The sequence below is a fragment of the Hemiscyllium ocellatum genome, chromosome 30 (genome assembly GCF_020745735.1).
Source record: "Hemiscyllium ocellatum isolate sHemOce1 chromosome 30, sHemOce1.pat.X.cur, whole genome shotgun sequence".
NCBI classification, from domain to species: Eukaryota; Metazoa; Chordata; class Chondrichthyes; order Orectolobiformes; family Hemiscylliidae; genus Hemiscyllium; species Hemiscyllium ocellatum.
This window is the reverse complement of record NC_083430.1, coordinates 31,454,671-31,473,824: the sequence shown is the minus strand read 5'-3', so window position 1 is coordinate 31,473,824 and position 19,154 is coordinate 31,454,671. Positions and strand designations below refer to the sequence as shown.

The following is a 19,154-nucleotide window of genomic DNA, read 5'->3' as shown; positions in this document are numbered from 1 at the left end:
ACCAAAGATTAGCAAATATTTCACCTTTTGCAGCAAAATAGAAGATAGGGGGCTGATCAGAGTTTCAGCTGGAGGTGAACAGAGACAGGAGAGGAGAAGGGTGTTTGAGATTAAAGTAGGTGGTCTTAGTGGTTGAACTGATATGTGGTTAGAAGCTGAACTCATTATTAGATATAATGAAAGGTGACAAGATAAATTGAACTCAAGACCGTAATGAATGATCTTGCTGTCATTTTACTCAATGACAACTCAATCAAAATAATGAATCCAGTAACTTTATTTTCTAAAGGTTAGTCAGGTCATCTTGTATCAGCCTTCCTGAGTACCCTGATATAAATTGCAAAAAGGCCTTCTCTTAATCCTGACAAGGTAAACAAAATTCCTGAAACAGATATCCTGCTCCCTTGCATTGATCACAAAACAACTAAGATGTAGACAGAACTATCATCTGTAATGACTGATCCACATTAAAGGGCTTTCCCTGCTTGTTACACTTTTCTTTTTGACACATGAATAGTTCTCACGCAATCGGGATTGCTGTGACGAGTAGAACTTCATTCACAGACAAATGCTTGTAGAAAACAAAACTTACCAAAGGAATGCTGTTATCTCAGCATCAGTGTGGTTATAAACAACATCATAGAATTAAGAGCCTGTTATTATTTTACACAGTTTCCAAACTCTAATAGTTCACTAAGGCCAAAACATATTCATATAGAAAGTCATCATTTGAACTCAGTATTGAAATTAATGTAAGGGATATTTTCTGTAAGGAGTATGCAAGCAAATAAAACCAACAAGTATGATCTCAAGGGTAATAGAACTAAGTTAATGAGGAAATATTGGAGATGTAGCTGTACAGTACATAATGAAAATGGTTAAGGGAATAGCCTTGTAAAAGTCAAGGCTTATAAAATATTTAATGATAGAACTAATTATTACAAATTACTATGATTAGTCGAATCAGGAGAAATCCATTTATAATCGTGAAAAGTAAATTGAAAACATATATTGGAAAGCGATTATTTTACGCATGTTAAATGTTTAAAACAATTTCATAGACGTGGCAGCAGAAACAAAGATACATTTTAATATTCAGGGAAGTGGAAGGCCGGGAGCATGAACTTGGGTTCCAGGGAATCCAGCTTTAATGGGGTAATTGACCTTTCTTATTCTTTACTGTTTTAATTTTTTTTAAATTCATTATAGAATTCAACAACTGGGAATTTTAGTGTTGAGGTACTGATTTTCTGATCTAGTAAAATCAGTCCAGCAACTAATTCTCATTATATGCAGTGAATTGAAATCTGTCTCTAAATTTATCTGAGACAATCCAACCGCCACCCCTTGACATTCAGTGGTGTGACTGTCACTGAATCCCTTACTATCAACATTCTTGGGGTTACAATTGACTAGGGACTCAACTAAAATCACCTATATAAATATGGTGGCTACAAGACCAAGTCAGAGGCCACGAATACTGTAGTGATTAACTCAAAGCCAGCCAACAATCTTCAAAGTACAATTCAGGAGTGTGATTGAATACTCTCCACTTGTCTGGATAGATGTAGTTCCAACAACACTCAAAAGCTTAACACCATCAAAGACAAAGCAGCCTGCTTGATTGGCACCACATCCAAAAGCATCCACTCCCTCCCTCACTGACATTCAGTAGCAACAGTGTGTATCGTCTACAAGATGCACTGCAGAAATTCACCAAAGATCATTAGAATGCACCTTCCAAATCCACAACCATTTCTATCTAAAGGATAAGGGCAGCAGATACATACGAACACCATCACTTGCAAGTTCAGCTAAAAGCCACTCACCATTCTGACATGGAAATCTATTACCATTTCTTCAGTGTCACTGGTTCAAAATCCTGGAATTACCTCCCTGAGGGCATTGTGTGGCTATCGACAGCATCAGGACTGCAGCATTTCATGAAGGCAGCTCCTCACCACCTTCTCAAGGGCAAATAGGAACAGGCCAGCTAGTGTTAGCCAGCTAGTGATACCAATATCACACGAGTGAATAAAAAAGTTCCATCTTTTATGCTTTTGTGGAGCAGAGAGGTGAGTTTCTCACTCAGCAGAGTAAAGAAACTATAGTTTGTTAAATGCTGCATTGATGCCACAGCTTTCCCCATTAAGATTCAGTTTCCCATTTTACCAAAAGCACAGAACAAACTAGACATCCAGAAATCTAGACTTGAATTCTGAGCAGATACTTGGCCGCTTTAGCTCAATGCTGGCTACAACCAGCTCCATGTTGCTCAGCATCTCAGGACATAATCCATATGCTACCCTCATCAATGAGCATGGGTATCCAATGCTTACCAAACCCTCATAATCCTGGAGGCACTTCCTTGATTCAGAGAAGGTCATTGTGGAAGCACAGACCCACATTTCAGGGTGTCCTAACAACCAGTACTGAAAGTCTGCTGTAAGGACACTTGGTACACAGGGGCAGGCACACAGCTCATAGATTGGGCCAAGTATTACCTCAGGGATACTTGCTTGCTGCCTTGGTGATTGCTCACTTAGCACCTACCTGCATATTCACTGCATCCATGCTTTGCTGTGCTATGCCTGTTAGTCTTTGGCTCTAGCTGAAGTGCCACAATGTGAACAATACCACTGTATTGAAGTGCTCCTTAGCACAGAACACAGACAGGCTGCTTGTCTAGTTTGTCTGCAGGATTCGTTTTGGGGGAAAGAAGGGAAATGACGTGCTTTATGGCACATGTAGAAATCAATATAACAAGGCAAAAAATGCACTTTATTCAACTAAATGGCCATGTCAGAAAGTTGGTAGGGGCTAGTCCTGAACCCAGTCAAGGGTGGACTGCTGTCGTTTCGGGGGTCTCAATGCTGTCAGTCACAGGCACAACCCATGCTCAATCCAGGGTTGGCCACAGTCAGTAATCCATTTGGGTTACTTACAACCAAGGGATATTTCTGATAGAAGTCCAGGGAGTGACCAACAGTCAGTCCTGTAGGACCAGCACTAGTAGTCAGGAAAGTCTTGTATTGTTGATCAGGGAGATGCAAAGACAGCATTTAGGGGCCTGGCCAGTCATGTTTAGGGACTGCTTGTTGACATCGGTCAGAACTCTGGTGTGAATAAAGTCCTGGGTCCATCGGTCATTCGGAGAGCATTGTGAGAGGGTGGGGTAGTCAAGACGAGGTGCGGAAAGGGGTATTTGAACAAATAGGTGACAAGAACAGTGATCGGGTTTGGGAGAGGTATTCAAGATGTATGAGGATGTGGGTGAAATGGCACCAGGGGCAAGGTAGGCTATGGATGGGAGCTTATTGGCAGTGACCACCAGCAGCATTGCCTCCACAGGGGGAATGCAGAGGAGTATGGTTGGTATCTTTAAGTAGTAATAGCAGGACTTGGGGGAAGGGTGTAATTGGAGGTGGTGTTAACTGGTAGCACTCCAGATTGGATAATGGCTGTAAATGGGCTAGTAGGATAACAGGGGGCAAGGCGGTTACAAGGGGTGACCTGGTGACCAAAGCCCAGTGCTGACAGTGTCCACCACAAGCGACATTCCCTGACATCACTTACCATTCTCATGGCTAGGACAATGCCCAAGCTGGACAGAGTCAATACCATTTTGATGGGAAAAAGCATAAGATCAATGTCTGGTGTACTATAGGACATTAAACAAATCAATACTCGAAGCAGGCATTTTAAAAACTACGGCTACATTTAATTTGCAATCACTTCATTGTCCATTTGCAACTCAAGCAGAGTGAAGGTGCTTAAGGTTTAAATATGATCAAAAGTGATTTGCATCATGCTTTGGTGTGAGAAAATTGGAAATTAGCATCTAACTGATGCTGAAGTTAGCAGCAATAACTTTAAAAAGTCAAACAATTAATAAAACAAGTTGCAAGGGTGTGATGGGAGGTGTAGACCATCACTTTGTCATCTGGTAATGTGTCCCGGGACACTTTAACAGTGCCAGATACTGGAGTTGGATCGGAGGCCTGCAGGAGTGGGAGGCTGCTTCATTCCTGATGAAGGGCTTTTGCCCGAAACATCGATTTTCCTGCTGCTCAGATGCTGCCTGACCTGTTGTGTTTTTCCAGCACCACTCTAATCTAGACTCTGATTTCCAGCAGTACTCACTTTTGCTCCCTTTACAGGTGGCTGTGAAATTGCATTGAACTTCCATGCAACTGGTCCTCCAAGGAGCAATGAGATCTCTCAGTTGTGCAACCGTAAATGCATCAGGACAATGACTGATGCTTTCTGTGCAAGATCACTCCAGTTCATGTCATTCCCCATGCCAAAGTCAGTTCTTCAGCCCGGGCAGTAGATTCAGAATTTTAGCTGGTCTCCTCTAGCTGCAGGATGCCATTGACTGCACACACATGGCACTGAGGGTTAACTCCCAATGCTGCAGAATTTATCAATAGGAAGTGATTCTATTTCATTAATATGCAGGTGATCACTTCCTGGAGTCCTGTGCCTGCTATTCTGACAGCTGTCCCAACTCCAACATCCTGAGCACTCTCATGTACCCAGAGTGTTTAAGTGTCAAGGTGCATTACAAAGCTGGCCACTGGGGCACAACAGTGACCCACTGTGACCAAAACTCATGACACCATTGCACAAGCCCCCTGCCTGATGTGGAGCACAGGTATAATGCTGCCTATACTTTGACCAGATCCATAATGGAGCAGACTGGGCTGCTGACCTTGCAGTTCCACTGCTTGGTCTGGTGGGGGCTGGGGGCACCATCCAGTATAGTTCAGACAGTGTGTTCCACATTATCCTGGTATGTTGTGCTCTACCCAGCTATAGCGGGCAACTTGTTAGATGCTGAAGAATTGGGAAAATGGGATCAAGAGGAGAAGGAGTAGGTCACTAGGATGAAGGATGTTCTTAAGACCATAAGACATAGGAGTGGAAGTAAGGCCAATCGGCCCATCGAGTCCACTCTGCCTTCAATCATGGCTGATGGGCATTTCAACTCCACTTACCCGCGTTCTCCCCGTAGCCCTCAATTCCTCGAGTCAACAAGAATCTATCAATCTCTGCCTTGAAGTGACTTCTTGTGCATCACAGAGCTGAGTGCATTAGATGCAGGACAGGACCCGATCCCCTGTAGATGGGGATCTGGGTGCAGGAGACCATCATGGACTGTAAAATTCTAATCAGTCACCATGCCAGTTTGTCTAGTGGGGATAAACTGCAGTCTCCATGAGTTTTGCGTGTGCCCCTTTTGGTGGCTGTAAATAAAAGCACTTGCTTGGAATTGTCTAACTGCTTGCCTTGATGTGATGTTCCCCTACTGGACAATGACAAGACACATTCTGGATTAGAGTGGTGCTGGAAAAGCACAGCGGTTCAGGCAGCATTCGAGGAGCAGGAAAATCGATATTTCAGGTGAAAGCCCTTCATCAGGAATGCAGGAATAACAAGACATAGGTCTACAGTGGGCACTGAGGACAGAATAGCCCTGACTTACTTAGGATCCTTAGACAGGCAGTATCCAAGGACAGGTTATTGTGTGACCTGGTGATTAAACAGTGACACAGATGGCGGGTGGGCTTGAATGTGCCAAGGTAGCTACGAGCAGTGAGACGTGTGACCTCATGGCTGCTGTTCTGCCATCATATTGCAGGTGAGGGGCAACAGCAGATTACCAACACTTGTCTAGGTACACAGCTGCCTTTTTTAAGATGACACAAGCACAAGGCAACTGGTCTTTTGGCAGATATCTGCTGAGTGGTTAGTTGTTCCAAAATTGGCACTAAGTAAGATGGGGATAGAATCAGACTTGAGGGATACTACATGATGGAGTAGGCTTTGATGAGTTGTGTTTGGTAAGATTCAGTTGGAAACTTTGCCAGTCCACATGGCAAGGCTCCCTCCAAAAATAAACTCGACTCAACTTGCACATTGCCAAAAAATGTAAGATTTAGCCCAAAGTCCATTTCTTCCCAAATGTTATATTAAGCAATCCAATGTGAAGGACTAATTTTATATATACTTTTTATCAGCAGTTGTCAACTTTGGACAACTTGCCAGATTTTGGAAGAGTATTAGCTGCTTGCATGCCTTGAAGATTATATAAAGTTGAGAGATTTAAGCAGGACTGTTTTCCCTGAAGTTCTGGCTAATATTTATTATGAATTAGCATTATATAATCAGATTATGTGGTTATTATCACACTGCTGTTTTGGGAGATTCTGTCTGCAAATTATTTACTACATTTCCTGCATCACATCAATTCTAAGCCTGTGTCAAGGTTCCTCAAGTTATTACGACTTCAGACAGGATATCCAAATTGTTCAGCCCTGAGTGAGGCAGGATGAATGGTCTCCCCTTTATTTTTTATTCACCTGCCTTTTGGTGGAGCATAACAAGCTTAATTTACAAAGTATCCCTTCCCTTGGGGATACCTTTCTCCCAGACCAAGTTAATTTGTGTTTTGAAAGGAGCCAAATTTAACCAAGTTTCATGAGTTAACAAAAGACTAAGTTTATTAGTTACTAAATGTGAGAAGTTATAATAATACCAACACACACAGACACAGGTTATAAATGAGAAGTGAGTCCAAGAAGAAGATAAAAATTAAAGGATATACAGATCGGTCTTCATGGATTGCTTATGAGCAGTAGATAGTGGAACATTGAGAAACTGCTAGGATAACTCAGCAGATCTAGCAGCATCTGTGGAAAGAAACCACAGTTAACGTTTTGACTCCAGTGACCCTTCTGAAGAATGCTGAAGAAAGGTTACTGGATCTGAAACGTTAACTTTGATTTCTCTCCACAGCTGCTACTAGACCTGCTGCATTTTTTCAGCAATTTCTGTTTTTGTTTCTGATTTCCAGCATCTGCGGATTTATTTTTATTGATGGTTAAACTGTCGATTTCAGGATTCTAGGCTTTGCAGGTTATTTGAAATTCTTTCCTTTTGATGCCAGGCAGAACTCAGTGAGACTCTGTATTTCCTTTTCATTGTCATTCTTACTTCTAGAATTAATACAGCACCAGAGTGACTAGTGGGTGGTTCTTTGATTATGTCCTTCACGTCATGCTAACAATCGAACCTCTGTCCATTGGTATGCCCAGGCACTGGCATCCACTGGCACATCTTCCATTAGCGCACACAGATCCAGGTTGAACTAATTTTTCTAACCCTTATTCTTGAAAGGAAAGGCACAAAACATGGTAGACTGATCAAAAAAGTTAGATCACATGGGATTCAGGGAGAGCTTACCAATTGAATACAAAATTAGTTGACAGTAGGAGACAGTAGCTCATGGTGCAGGGTTGTTTTAGGACTGGAGGTCGGTGACCAGTGGTGTTCCACAAGGATTGGTTTTGTTTGTCATTTAAGAATTATTTGGATAACAATATAGGAGATATGGTTAGCAAATTGTGGATGACTCCAAAATTGGTGGTATTGTGGACAGTGAAGAAGGTTATCTCAATGTTCAAACAGATCTTGATCAATTAGGCCAATGGGCAGATGGAGCTTAATTTGGATAAATGTGAGCTATTGCATTTTGGTAAAACGAACAAGGGCAGGACTTATACAGTTAATGGTAGGCCCCTGGATAGAGTTATCAAACAGAGAGACTTAGATGTTCAGGTACATAGTTCTTTGTAAGTTGCATCACAGGTAGACAGGGTTGTTCAGAAGGTGCTTAACACACCTGTCTTCATTGCTCAGACCATTGCTTATAGGAGACAGTAAGGACTGTAAGATGCTGGAAGTCAAGTTGAAACATCATGTTGATGTTGTACAGACATTGGAGTACTGTATACAGTTCTGGTCACCCTGCTAAGGAAGGATATTATTAAACTGGAGAACATTCAGAAAAGATTTACCAGAATGTTGCCAGGACAAGAGAGTTTGAGTTATAAAGAGAGGCTGAATTGGTTGGGACTTTTTTCACTGGAGGTAGGAGGTTGAGGGGTGACCTTATAGAGATTTATAAAATCACGAGGGGCATAGATAGGGTGAATAGCAAAAGTCTTTGCCCTAGAGTGGGAGTGTTTAAAACTGGGGACAAATTTTTAAAGTGAGAGGAGAAATATTTAAAAGGGACCTGAGGGACAACGTTTTCACACAGAGGAGATTCGTACATGGAATGAACTGCCAGAGGAAGTAGTAGATACAGGTACAGTTATAACATTTAAAAGATATTTGGACAAGCACATGAATAGGAAAGGTTTAAAGGGTTATTGTCCAAACACAGGCAAGTGGGACTAGTTTACTTTCAGAAACTTGGTTGGTATGGACGAGTTGGAGTGTAGGGTCTGTTTCCATGCTGTATGACTCTGTCACTTGCTCAGACTGCTGCCTTTCTCTTCCATTATGTTCACTTTCTGACAAAACTCACAGAGATTCAGTTTTTAGTGCATTGTTCCTTTTTTAAAGCCATCCTTTTGAAGCTTCCTTGGCACCTCGTCAGGTATGACATTCCAGAGTATCTTTCTCCAGACAGTGGGAGAATTTACATCTGCTGTTATTTACTCCGTGTCAGTCAGCTTTTCAAAAGCAGAATTAAAATTCAATATGTCTGAAGGTGATCCATGGTGATGATCCATGGTCATGACAAATGTAACGGTGATTACAATTCAAAAGTACTCCATTGGCTACAAGACCTCTCTGAGGCATCTGATGACCATAAAAACATTTTATGCACGCAAAACATCTTTTCTCTTTCCATTCAGCTGCAAATTAATCTTAATATTTAACTGCAGAGCTGTGAAGAATTTCCCAGGGAACACTTACACACATAAAGGCTTATTTCTCTGTTAGAAAGTATTAAAATAGCTTAGTAATTAAAAAAAACTTTAAAATTGGGTGCACATGCATCAATTCACATATCAAGGTACAGATCCAAATGCCTGATTATCCCCTAATTGTTTTAACTAAATTAGCATTAATTGCATCAGGTCATAATCTGTTTTATAAGCTATCTTCGTGTGAAAAGTCTATTGATAAATGTAATATTTTACTTCCCCTGCATAATACTTGCTGGTTTATACATGTCAATTTCCATCTTTGATTTTCTTTTGCACTTACACTTTCTTTTATACTATAATTTTTAATTAAAATTGAAACCAATTTCACTTGCAACGTGTAGGTTCAGGAAACATTACTTTTCAGAAAGCAGTGAACACATTGAAACAATTGTTATTTTGTTTTGGCTGGAGCTCATAGTATTCTGCTGGCTTAGCGATTTTGGCTTTTTTTTGAAGCAATGCAGAGTCAATTTTGTTTTATTTAAATTGGTTTTCTCCCTTTACAAACTGCTCATCATTGCACATCATTCTCCAGCTGGGAAGGCAAGATAGTATGGGCACAGTAATTCTGTAATCCTGCCAGCGCAGTGCAGGAGCAGCTTCAACAACAACATGTATTTATGTAACACCTAGAATATAATGAAATGGAGCTAAGCAAAACGACAGACGGTACTAAAAAAATTGGCACCCCACTGTCGGACCTAGTAACATTGGTATGAGGAGAGGGCAGCCTCTGTAAACATCTGTGAATTTAAAACAATTAAGAGATCTTAACTGCAAGGTTGCCCTCATGAAGTAGTGTGGGGGTCGTTCATTCAGATGATCAAGCTGCAACTTTATGGATCCAGCTGATATAGGAGTATGCAGCCATTCACAAAGCTACCTCTATCCCTTGACTGTGTTTTGGCTTTAGTAGACAGGCAGGAGGCTGAAAGAACACAGCAAGCCAAGCAGCATCAGGAAGTGCAGAAGTCGACATTTCAGATGTAACCCTTCTTCTAGACTGGGGGTGGGTGTGGATGGAGCTGTAAATAAAGGGGGTGGTGGGCAGGGTGGTGAGGTGGGGATAGATGAAGGCAGGTAGAGAGACCAACTTGGTTGGTCAACAGGAGGAATGAATCCGGTTGATGGCAGGGAGGAGTAGAAATGATGCGGAGGAGCTGGGAGTGGAGTCAGGGGATGGGAAGGGAGGTTGTTTGAAATTGGAGAACTCAATGTTGAGTCCTCCGGGCTGTAGCCTCCTGGGCTGAAGTTGAGGTGTTGTTCCTCCAATTTGCAGTGTGGTCTGTTGTGGCAATGGAGGAGGGCAAGAATGGTCATGTCGGAAAGGGAGTGGGAAGGAGAATTAAAATGGGCGGTGACTGGGAGGTCCAGTCGGCCACTGTGGGCCTGGCTGAGATGCTCGACGAATCGTTCCCTAAGTTTACGGTTGGTATCTCTGATGTAGAGAAGACCACATCAGGAGCACCTGATGCAGTAAATTAGGTTGGAAGAGAGGCAGGTGAACCTCTGTCTCACCTGGAAGAACTGTTTGGGGCCCTGGATGGAGAGGAGGGGGTTTGCATCTTTTCCAATTGCACGGGAAGGTACCTGGGGGTTCAGGTGGGTTGGTGGGGAGAGTGGCGCAAACCAAGGACTGTCAAAGGGAATGGTCTTTGCAGAAGGCAGAGAGGAGTGGGGCAGGGGAAGATGTTCTTGGTGATGGGGTCTTGTTGGAGTTGGCGGAAATGTTTAAGGATGAAGCATTGGGTGTGGAGACTTGGTGGGGTGGTAGGTGAGGACAAGGGGGACTCTGTCTTTATAGTGTTGGGCAGGGATTTAGAGCAGTGGAACAGGGAATGGAAATGGTGCAGCAAAGGGCTGTCTGAATGAAAGAAGGAGGAAAATCACTCTGTTAAAAATAGGTGGACATCTGGGATGCTCACGAGTGGAATATCTCCTCATCCGAGCAGATCCAGCAGAGGCAGAGGAATTGGGAGAAGGGGATAGAGTTCTTGAAGGACACTGGGTGGGAGGAGGTGTAGTCCAGGAGTTCTGGGAGTCTGTGGGTTTGTAGTAAATGTCCGTCTGGAAACTATTGCTGGAGATGGAAATGGTGAGGTCAAGAAAAGTGTGGGAGGTGTCCGAGATGGACCAAGTGGATTTGAGGGTGGGGTGCAAGTTGTGGGCAAAGTCAATGAACTGAACCGCTCCAGTTCAGCCTGGATGCAGGACACTGCACCGATGCAGTCATTGATGTAATGGTGGAAGAGTTGGGCACAGTGCCTGTGTAGGTACTGAAGATTAGATTAGATTACTTACAGTGTGGAAACAGGCCCTTAGGCCCAACAAGTCCACACCGACCCGCCGAAGCGCAACCCACCCATACCCCTACATTTACCCCTTACCTAACACTACGGGTAATTTAGCATGGCCAATTCACCTGACCCACACATCTTTGGACTGTGGGAGGAAACCGGAGCACCCGGGGGAAACCCACGCAGACACGGGGAGAACGTGCAAACTATTGAAGAGGGACTGTTCAATATAGCCAGTAGAGAGGCAGGTGTAGCTGGAGCCCATCTAGGTTCCCATAGCCACCCCCTGGATTTGGTGGAAATGGGAGGAGTTAAAGGAAAAGTTATTGAGAGTGAGCACCAGTCCGGCGAGGTGGAAGTTGGTATCAGTGGAGGGGGACTGGATGGGTCCGTTGGAGAGGAAGAAGCGGAGGGCCTAGAAGGCCATTGTGGGGTGTGGACGTGTATAAAGACTGCACATCCATAGTGAAGATAAAGCGCTGGTGGCTGAGGAACTGGAAGCTACTGAAAAGTCTGAACTAAGGGGAGAAGATGGAGTCAAGGTTGGATGAAATGAGTTTGGTGGGGCAGGAGCATGCCAAGATGATAGGTTGGCTGGGGTAGTTGGGCGTGTGGATCTTGGGGAGCAGACAGAACTGGGCAGTACGGGGCTAGGGAACCATGGGTTTGGAGGCAGTGCAGGGGAAATCACCTGAGGCAATGAGGGCACAGACAATGTGGGTGCTTTTGGCCTGATGGGTCACGATGAGGTCATGGGCAGGGGGGAGGTAAGACGTGATGTCAGAGAGTTGGAGTTCGCCCGCTGTGACATAGAGATTTGTTCTCCAACCCACCACCACCCTGCCTTTGTCAGTGGGTTTGATGATGAACCGGGGACTATTGCGGAGCAAGTGGAGTGCTGCATGTTCGGAGGGGGTGGGATTGGACTGGGTGGAGAAATTGAGGCAGCTGATGTCACATCAGCAGTCTGAGCAAGCATACTGACTGAAAAATTCCAGTCAATATTGAAAGGCTGGCCTTTTGTTAATCAGGCTCTTTTAATGAGCTAACAGGTTACCTGTTGCTGATATCTTTGTCACTAACACCCCATTTTCCAATCCAGCCTGTTCCAAAATGACACAGCACCAGGTAATAGTCCTGGTATTGTATGATTTTTAACTTTGTCCACCCCAGTCTAATGCCGGCACCACCACATCATGACTCCCAAATAGTCAGACTAACAACAGTCACTGGACTCAACATTAGCTCTGTGGTTCTCTCTACATATTTTGTCAGACCTGCAGAGTTTCTCCAGTACTTTCTGATGTTGTTTCACATTTCCAACATTGCAGTTCGTTGTTTTTAGTCTTATGCTGAATCCCGGTCTTAGTGAGACCAGCAAGTTTACAGAACAGAACTTTGGGAACTGGCAGTGACTATCAAAAGCAACAAAGAGGAATTGAGTAAACTCAGTAGGGGATTAGATGCCTTCTGGTGCCTTTGTACTGAACTGCTGTAGCAAGCAAAATATTGTAGATGATGGAAAGTTAAAGCAAAAACAGAAATTGCTGGAGATGTTCGTTAGGTTGGGAAACATTTGTGGAAAGAAAAGGTTCACACTCATGCCCTCTCACCATCTGTAGGAACATGTTCTGGTCCTGGGAACTGGGAAACTGCCCCCTTTATTCTGTGCAGGGAGATTCCACAAAATTGTACTTGCACTGTCTTCTTCCAAATGCTTTTCATTAGTTTCAGTTCTCCTTTTCAGTGAGGTCCTTCTGAAGTTAGCCTGCTCAATGTTTTCGTAATCCTGTGCCATTGGTCAGAATTCTATCAGCCCTTTTAGAGGTGGATTATGGGTGGGAGATCAGGTAAAATAGCAGTGCACGCCAAGTAGTAGGAAGGGATGCCCAACACTTTCCCACTGTCAGGAGAGAATCAGCAGCAGATCACTTGCCCACTAATCAGAGGCTGATGACTCATTAAAAGATTTATTTGCCTTATTAAAGGTCATTATTGCCAGGATATTGTCATTTTGCTGATGTCAGAATGTGTTCTTGTGGCACATAATCTCCCTATATCTGGGCCTGGAGACCTGAGGTCATGTCCCAACTGTTCCAGAGTTATGTCACGAATTTATGAACAGGTTGATTATAAAGCATGTTGGGAGATGGCCAACTATATCAAGGTGGCTATCCCAATAGCTGCTTTTGGGTGGGCAGATTACAGAGGCAGACTAGTGACCACATGAGGCAGCCATTTATTAATGCATTAATAGAAAATTATCAACATGGTCCTGATCTTTGCCTGTGCCAGTTTGGGGCTCTCATGTTTCTCTACTTTGGAGACTCCCAGCCTACCAATAAAATTCTGACTAATATCCACATGTGATTATTTTATTCATCTGTCAAACAGCTTTGGAATCACAGTGAAGTATTTTTAGTGCTATCAAGGTCCTGCTGCTGATGCAGTTAATCCTAAATAAGAAATGCTCAGGGTCCTTATCACCCTCTTTCATAATGCTATCAAGCCACCTCATAACATTATTTACCTTACCTTCGCTTAATAATCAGACCATATAATTAATTACATCTTCTTGACCCTCTCAAATACAACTCCTTCCACTATTTAAGGAATTATACAGCATAATTACTCATCTTGTGTAAACTAATTGATTGCCTTTTATTTAACTGCTTGCATTTTGTATGCTCCTACAAATCACTGACTCATTTTTTACATATTAAGCTCAGAAAGAAACCATTGGTTTGATCGTCCAGAATGCTCTTTGTGCTCCATATGCCCTCATCCTAACTTTCTTTAGCTAATCCTTTTGGCATAACCTTTTCCTTTCTATCTTGGGTGTGCATCCAGCTGCCATTTGAGCAATTCCATGCTATTTGTCTCAACTGCTTCTTGTGCTTAACAAGTTTCTCATTCTAACCAATCTCTGGATGGAGATGTCTCTTTAGAATTCCTGGAATTATGGGCCCTGATTTTGGATTCCCTATCATTAGAAACACCTTCTGTAGAATTACTCTGTCAAATCTTTTGATAATTTTAATAAATCTAACGCCTCAGCCTTCCATTTTCTTAAGAAATTAGGCATCCTATATCAAATAATAACAATGGGCCAATTGATAAACATCTGGCTTGCTAGTTTATAACCTTCTGATTGGTTTTTGGTGCAGTTGATATCAAATGATAGCTGGAATATAATATTTTATTGCCAATTAAATTCACATGATGCCTGAAAGATTGTTTTTTTGAATAATGGATGAAAGCTATCAAATGGAAACATTGTTAAACAATGTCCAAAGATCTCAAAAATTTCTGGTAGGACTAGTCTGTTCAATCTTTCCCAATGCATAAGCTTCCTAATTCTGGTATTATCCTTCTAAATCATGTTTGGATCTTCACCAGTGTCTCTTTATCTCTTTTTTATGTGTAATGTGAAAACCAGAACCATTTACTGTTTAACCAAGGTTCTGCACAAGTTTAACAAAGTTCTGTACATGTTTAACATAGGCTCTACATTTTCAATTCTATCTCAAATGAACCCTGTGCTTTTTTTTTTGTGAATGGCTTTATTAACCCATCACTAACTTTAGTGATTTATGTTTATAGTTTTCCTAATATCACACAAATGTCAGTGATGTCTCATTGTATAATTCTTCCTTAACATTTTCTTTCCTTCTCTCACAGAATAATTGCCATTTTTTCAAGACTCTAATTTTCTGTGACATAAACTTCCATTTCTCTGAGGCATGACAAATGTTGAAACTACCTTGCCAATGACCATTATAATCCTCACTAATTTCCTTTCACAATCTTTACGTTTCAATATTACTGCTCATGTTTTAGCCCATGTATTATTAAAGAATTGTTGTACGACTGACCCACAGTGTCAATCACATAAAGTAATGGTTCTGAAGGGGTTAATTTTAATTGTACATTATTTACACCCAATCTACTCAGGCACAATTTACCATAAATTCATTTTCAAAAAGATTTTGTTTTTATTAAGATAGTAAAAAGCTATTTTGATATATTGAATAAAGTGAAAATAATTCATTTACTGAGAAGCTCCAATCTGCAATCAACAGTCTGCCCACTTTCTGTAGTCCTTTTCATAAAATATGTCCACCAATGATGGTTATACCCAAAATGTTGACTTCTCCAACTCCTGATGCTGCCTGGCTTGCTGTGTTCTTGCAGTTGAAAATGTGTTGCTGGTTAAAGCACAGCAGGTTAGGCAGCATCCAAGGAATAGGAAATTCGACGTTTCGGGCATAAGCCGAAGGGCTTATGCCCGAAACGTCGAATTTCCTATTCCTTGGATGCTGCCTAACCTGCTGTGCTTTAACCAGCAACACATTTTCAACTGTGATCTCCAGCATCTGCAGACCTCATTTTTTACCCTGCTGTGTTCTTGCAGCTTGCTGCTTGTCGACTTTGGATTCCAGCACCAGCAGGGTTTTTTTTGTCTCTCAACGTTGGTGAGCAGGCTAATGTTCTTCCTTTATTATTTATATTTGGAGTGAAACACCTCCTGAATCAACAAAATCCTTTCCGCTTTCACAGCCTATGGAAAGTCTGTGTTTAATATTTGGTATAAATCCTATTCCAGTGACTGGAGTTTATATTTCCTTGCACTTGCAAAGAAAAAATCCTTTGCCAGACTATCATATGGTATCCCAGTGAGGAACTGATGGGATGCACCTGACTGAGACAAAGATGTTCAAATCCCGGAAACTGAACTCAGCCTGAACCTTGGAGCTTTTACTCTAGTTGATAAATGATTTAACTTATTATGCTCCCCAATGTATATTTGCTCATTCATTCTGTTGTTCACACAAACTAAGACATGAATTTTACTTAAATACAAAATGTTCATTTATGTTGTTCTCCTATCTATAGGTGCATGAATCATATAGGAATGAATTTACTTCTCCAGTAAATGTTAGCATACAAGTACACAAAAATGACAGGGAGGGACCAGCTGGTCCATTGACCATGTGCAAATACAGTGCCATCCAGCATTGTACCCCAGCCAACCGCAATGGGCTCAGAAAAAAAGGAAATGAAAGTTTGGGACAATGTGGGAAAGAAGTTGGGAGTTTGGGCTCATTCAACAAGTTTCCAGAGATTACAATGGCCAGTGAGCACTCACTCAATGTCCCATTTATCTTTTGAATGTTGCAATGTTCAGTTACAGTAGAAACTAACTCACTGCATGAGTCAAGAACTTCTTTCAAAACCCTCCTGTGAAAAGAAAGAAGAAGAATCACTGACAGTATCTAATTTGTGTATGCCTGCCAACCTGTCTAACAATCAGATTTTGTTCACATATACTGAAATGAACTTTGCAATTATTTTAAAGGTTTTGATCAAATCTCTTGAACATCTTTTTTTCTAGAATCTAAAGCATTAACTCTCTAAGCCTGCTTAATGACTACAATTAATTATTTTATCAATTGATCCCTCCTCAAGACCTTTATATTGTGTATCCTTTGGGGTGACCACAATTGTACATAATGGGGTCAGTTTTAAGTATAAGTTGATTTTGACCAAGTGCTATTTATGACAATTGTATTGTCTACTTGATAACATTAATCTGAGGCCCCCAATGGTTGGATACATGGACCTTAATTGAGCCATGCTGGGTGGCCTCTGGCTCCTATACATTGCCAGCGATTCCAGCTCTTAAGTTGAATATGCTGCCCATTTAAAGAGTCAATCAACATTTCAAAGAGAGGCATCTTTCAGCTTCAGTGGAATTCAGTAGCATCACTGAAAGGATTAGCCACATCACCATTTTTCAGGCCAGTAAAGATAACTTACTTTTCTGATCCTTCATCTTGAGGGCCATAAGAGGCATACAGTAAGATGTTATTTTTTTCAGATATTTGAAGATCTGTGGGTATGTTGAAATCTATTCAATACTAGCATAAAGCTCCCAAAACCTGTATTCAGTGCTGGAAGTACTATAATATGTGACTCAAAGAACAAGAGAATCTGATGTTGTCTTATCTCTTGGCCAAGAAGTGCCCAGTGCTAAGGGGACTTGACTGGATTTATGACGAAGGAATGTTTCTTCTCACAGGAGAGACCGGAACACAGGGCCACAGTTTAAAACTAAGGGGTCTCTGATTGAAGATGGAGATGAGACTTTCTTTTGACTATCATGAATCTGTGGAACTTTCTTCCCTAGAGAATAGTGGAAGCAGGATCATTGAATATTTTTAAGGAAGAATTAGACAGATTCTTGACCAACAAGTGAGTCAATGGGTATAGAGGTTGATTGCAGTTCAGATCAAAATTAGATCAATTAAATAGTGGAGCAGGCTTGAGGGGAAAAACGGCTACTCCTGTTTCTAATTTATCTGTTCGTGTGTATAAATGTCACTCTCAATTAAGTTATTCATCAGTAAGATCCATATCCAGTAATAATCCAGTCATGTTCATGTACGTTAGTGTAAGATAACCAACTGCTACGTAACAAGTTAATTATTAAACAAATGACTGATACCCATGAATGGCATTAAAAGTTATCAAAAGGGGGTCAGCCATGTTTGCCAGTACACTTTCTCAAGTACCATTCACCTACATTTATCCAGCACAGGGTAAGCATGATTGAAAAGTAACAATATTGCAGTAATATTAAAACAAGTTCAAGGAGCTTCAGGATTTCTTTATCTAAAAATAAACCTTTGCTGCTGCCTCTTAGTCAAACTCTGCATTAGCATTTCCCAATTATCCAATTGCCAGTGTTTCTTTTTGTCTCTCTGCCATCTGTTGTGTTATCTTTCCAAAGTTATCTCTTACTTGAAACTAATCCTGTACTCTAAAGCCATTCAGGTCAATCAGAGTCATAGAGACTAAAGCACAGAAACAGACAGTCCAACTCGTCCATGCTGACCAGTTATCCTAAATAAGTCTAGTCCCATTTGCCAGCATTTGGCCCAAAAAACCCTTCCTGTTCATATACCCATCCAGATGCCTTTTAAAGCTCGGAACATAGAGCACAACACTAGATGCAATAATGTGATTAAACAACATCTGCTAAATAATCCAGACTGTACTAAGAATTACTTCTGAAACTAATTTACATTATTTGTTTGGCTCACATGTTTCATTGCATGTGTTAGGGGCTACAGGACCTTGTTCTGTAAACATGAAAGGATTTGTACATACATTGCATGACACTTTCTTTGAGAAAAGGTTTACAGATTCTGCCAATCCCTGCAGCATTCCCCAGGACAATGCCGTGACCATTTAAAAAAACAGAAGGAACTGCAGATTCTAGAAATCAGAAACAAAAACAGAAATTGCTAGAAAGTCTCAGCAGGTCTGGTAGCATCTGAAAGAAGAATTAATGTTTCGGGTCCAGTGACCTTTTTTCAGAACTGATGGTAGCTTGGATAAAGTTTTTTTTTATGCAGAGGTCAGGGAGGGGTAAGCAGTAAACGATAGGTGGAGAAAGAGGCCCAAAGAGAGAGAAGAACAGACAAAGAGTGGATAATGGTCAGCCTGGGAGAATAAATGGCTACTAATGGGGAATATTAGTGGCTAACAATGGGTAGTGTGTAATAGCAGATCATATGATAACAAAGCTCTGGTATGTGGGGGTTAGGGTAAGGTCATGGGAGAAGGTGTCTCAAGCCCTAAAATTGTTGAACTTGATATTAAGTCCAGAGGGCTGCAGGGTCTCCATGTGGAAAATGAGGTGCTGTTCTTCCAGCTTGTGCTGAACTTCACTGGAGCACTGCAGCAAGTCTGAGACAGAGATGTTGGTAAATCAACAAGGTGGTGTATTGTAGTGGCAAGGAACTGGAAGCTCAGGTTTTGTATTTCATTTATCAATATTTAAATTCTGTGCAGCCAATTACATTTCTTTTTATCTTCAAATTGTCAATTCCTTTTCTCACCAACAACAGATGTTAGCTGGCTGACCAAAGCCCCTCAGTGGGGTTTTGTTTAATTGTTTGTTCATGACTACTATGAATTATGATTACATATTTTATTTCTTTCATCTTCACAGTTTGACTTTTACTGCCATGATATTTTAAATATATTGATTTTTTTTTATTTA

The 19,154-nt window shown here is 41.5% G+C and overlaps 1 protein-coding gene across 1 annotated transcript in view; it reads left to right on the top strand.

Annotated features, from left to right (window-relative positions):
• Positions 1-5,558: 5,558 nt before the first annotated feature.
• Positions 5,559-19,154, top strand: part of fndc5a (fibronectin type III domain containing 5a) — a 57,733-nt gene continuing 44,137 nt past the window's right edge. Inside the window, 1 exon segment of the mRNA XM_060847165.1 lies at positions 5,559-5,644. Coding sequence (XP_060703148.1) covers positions 5,559-5,644 — 86 coding nt within the window.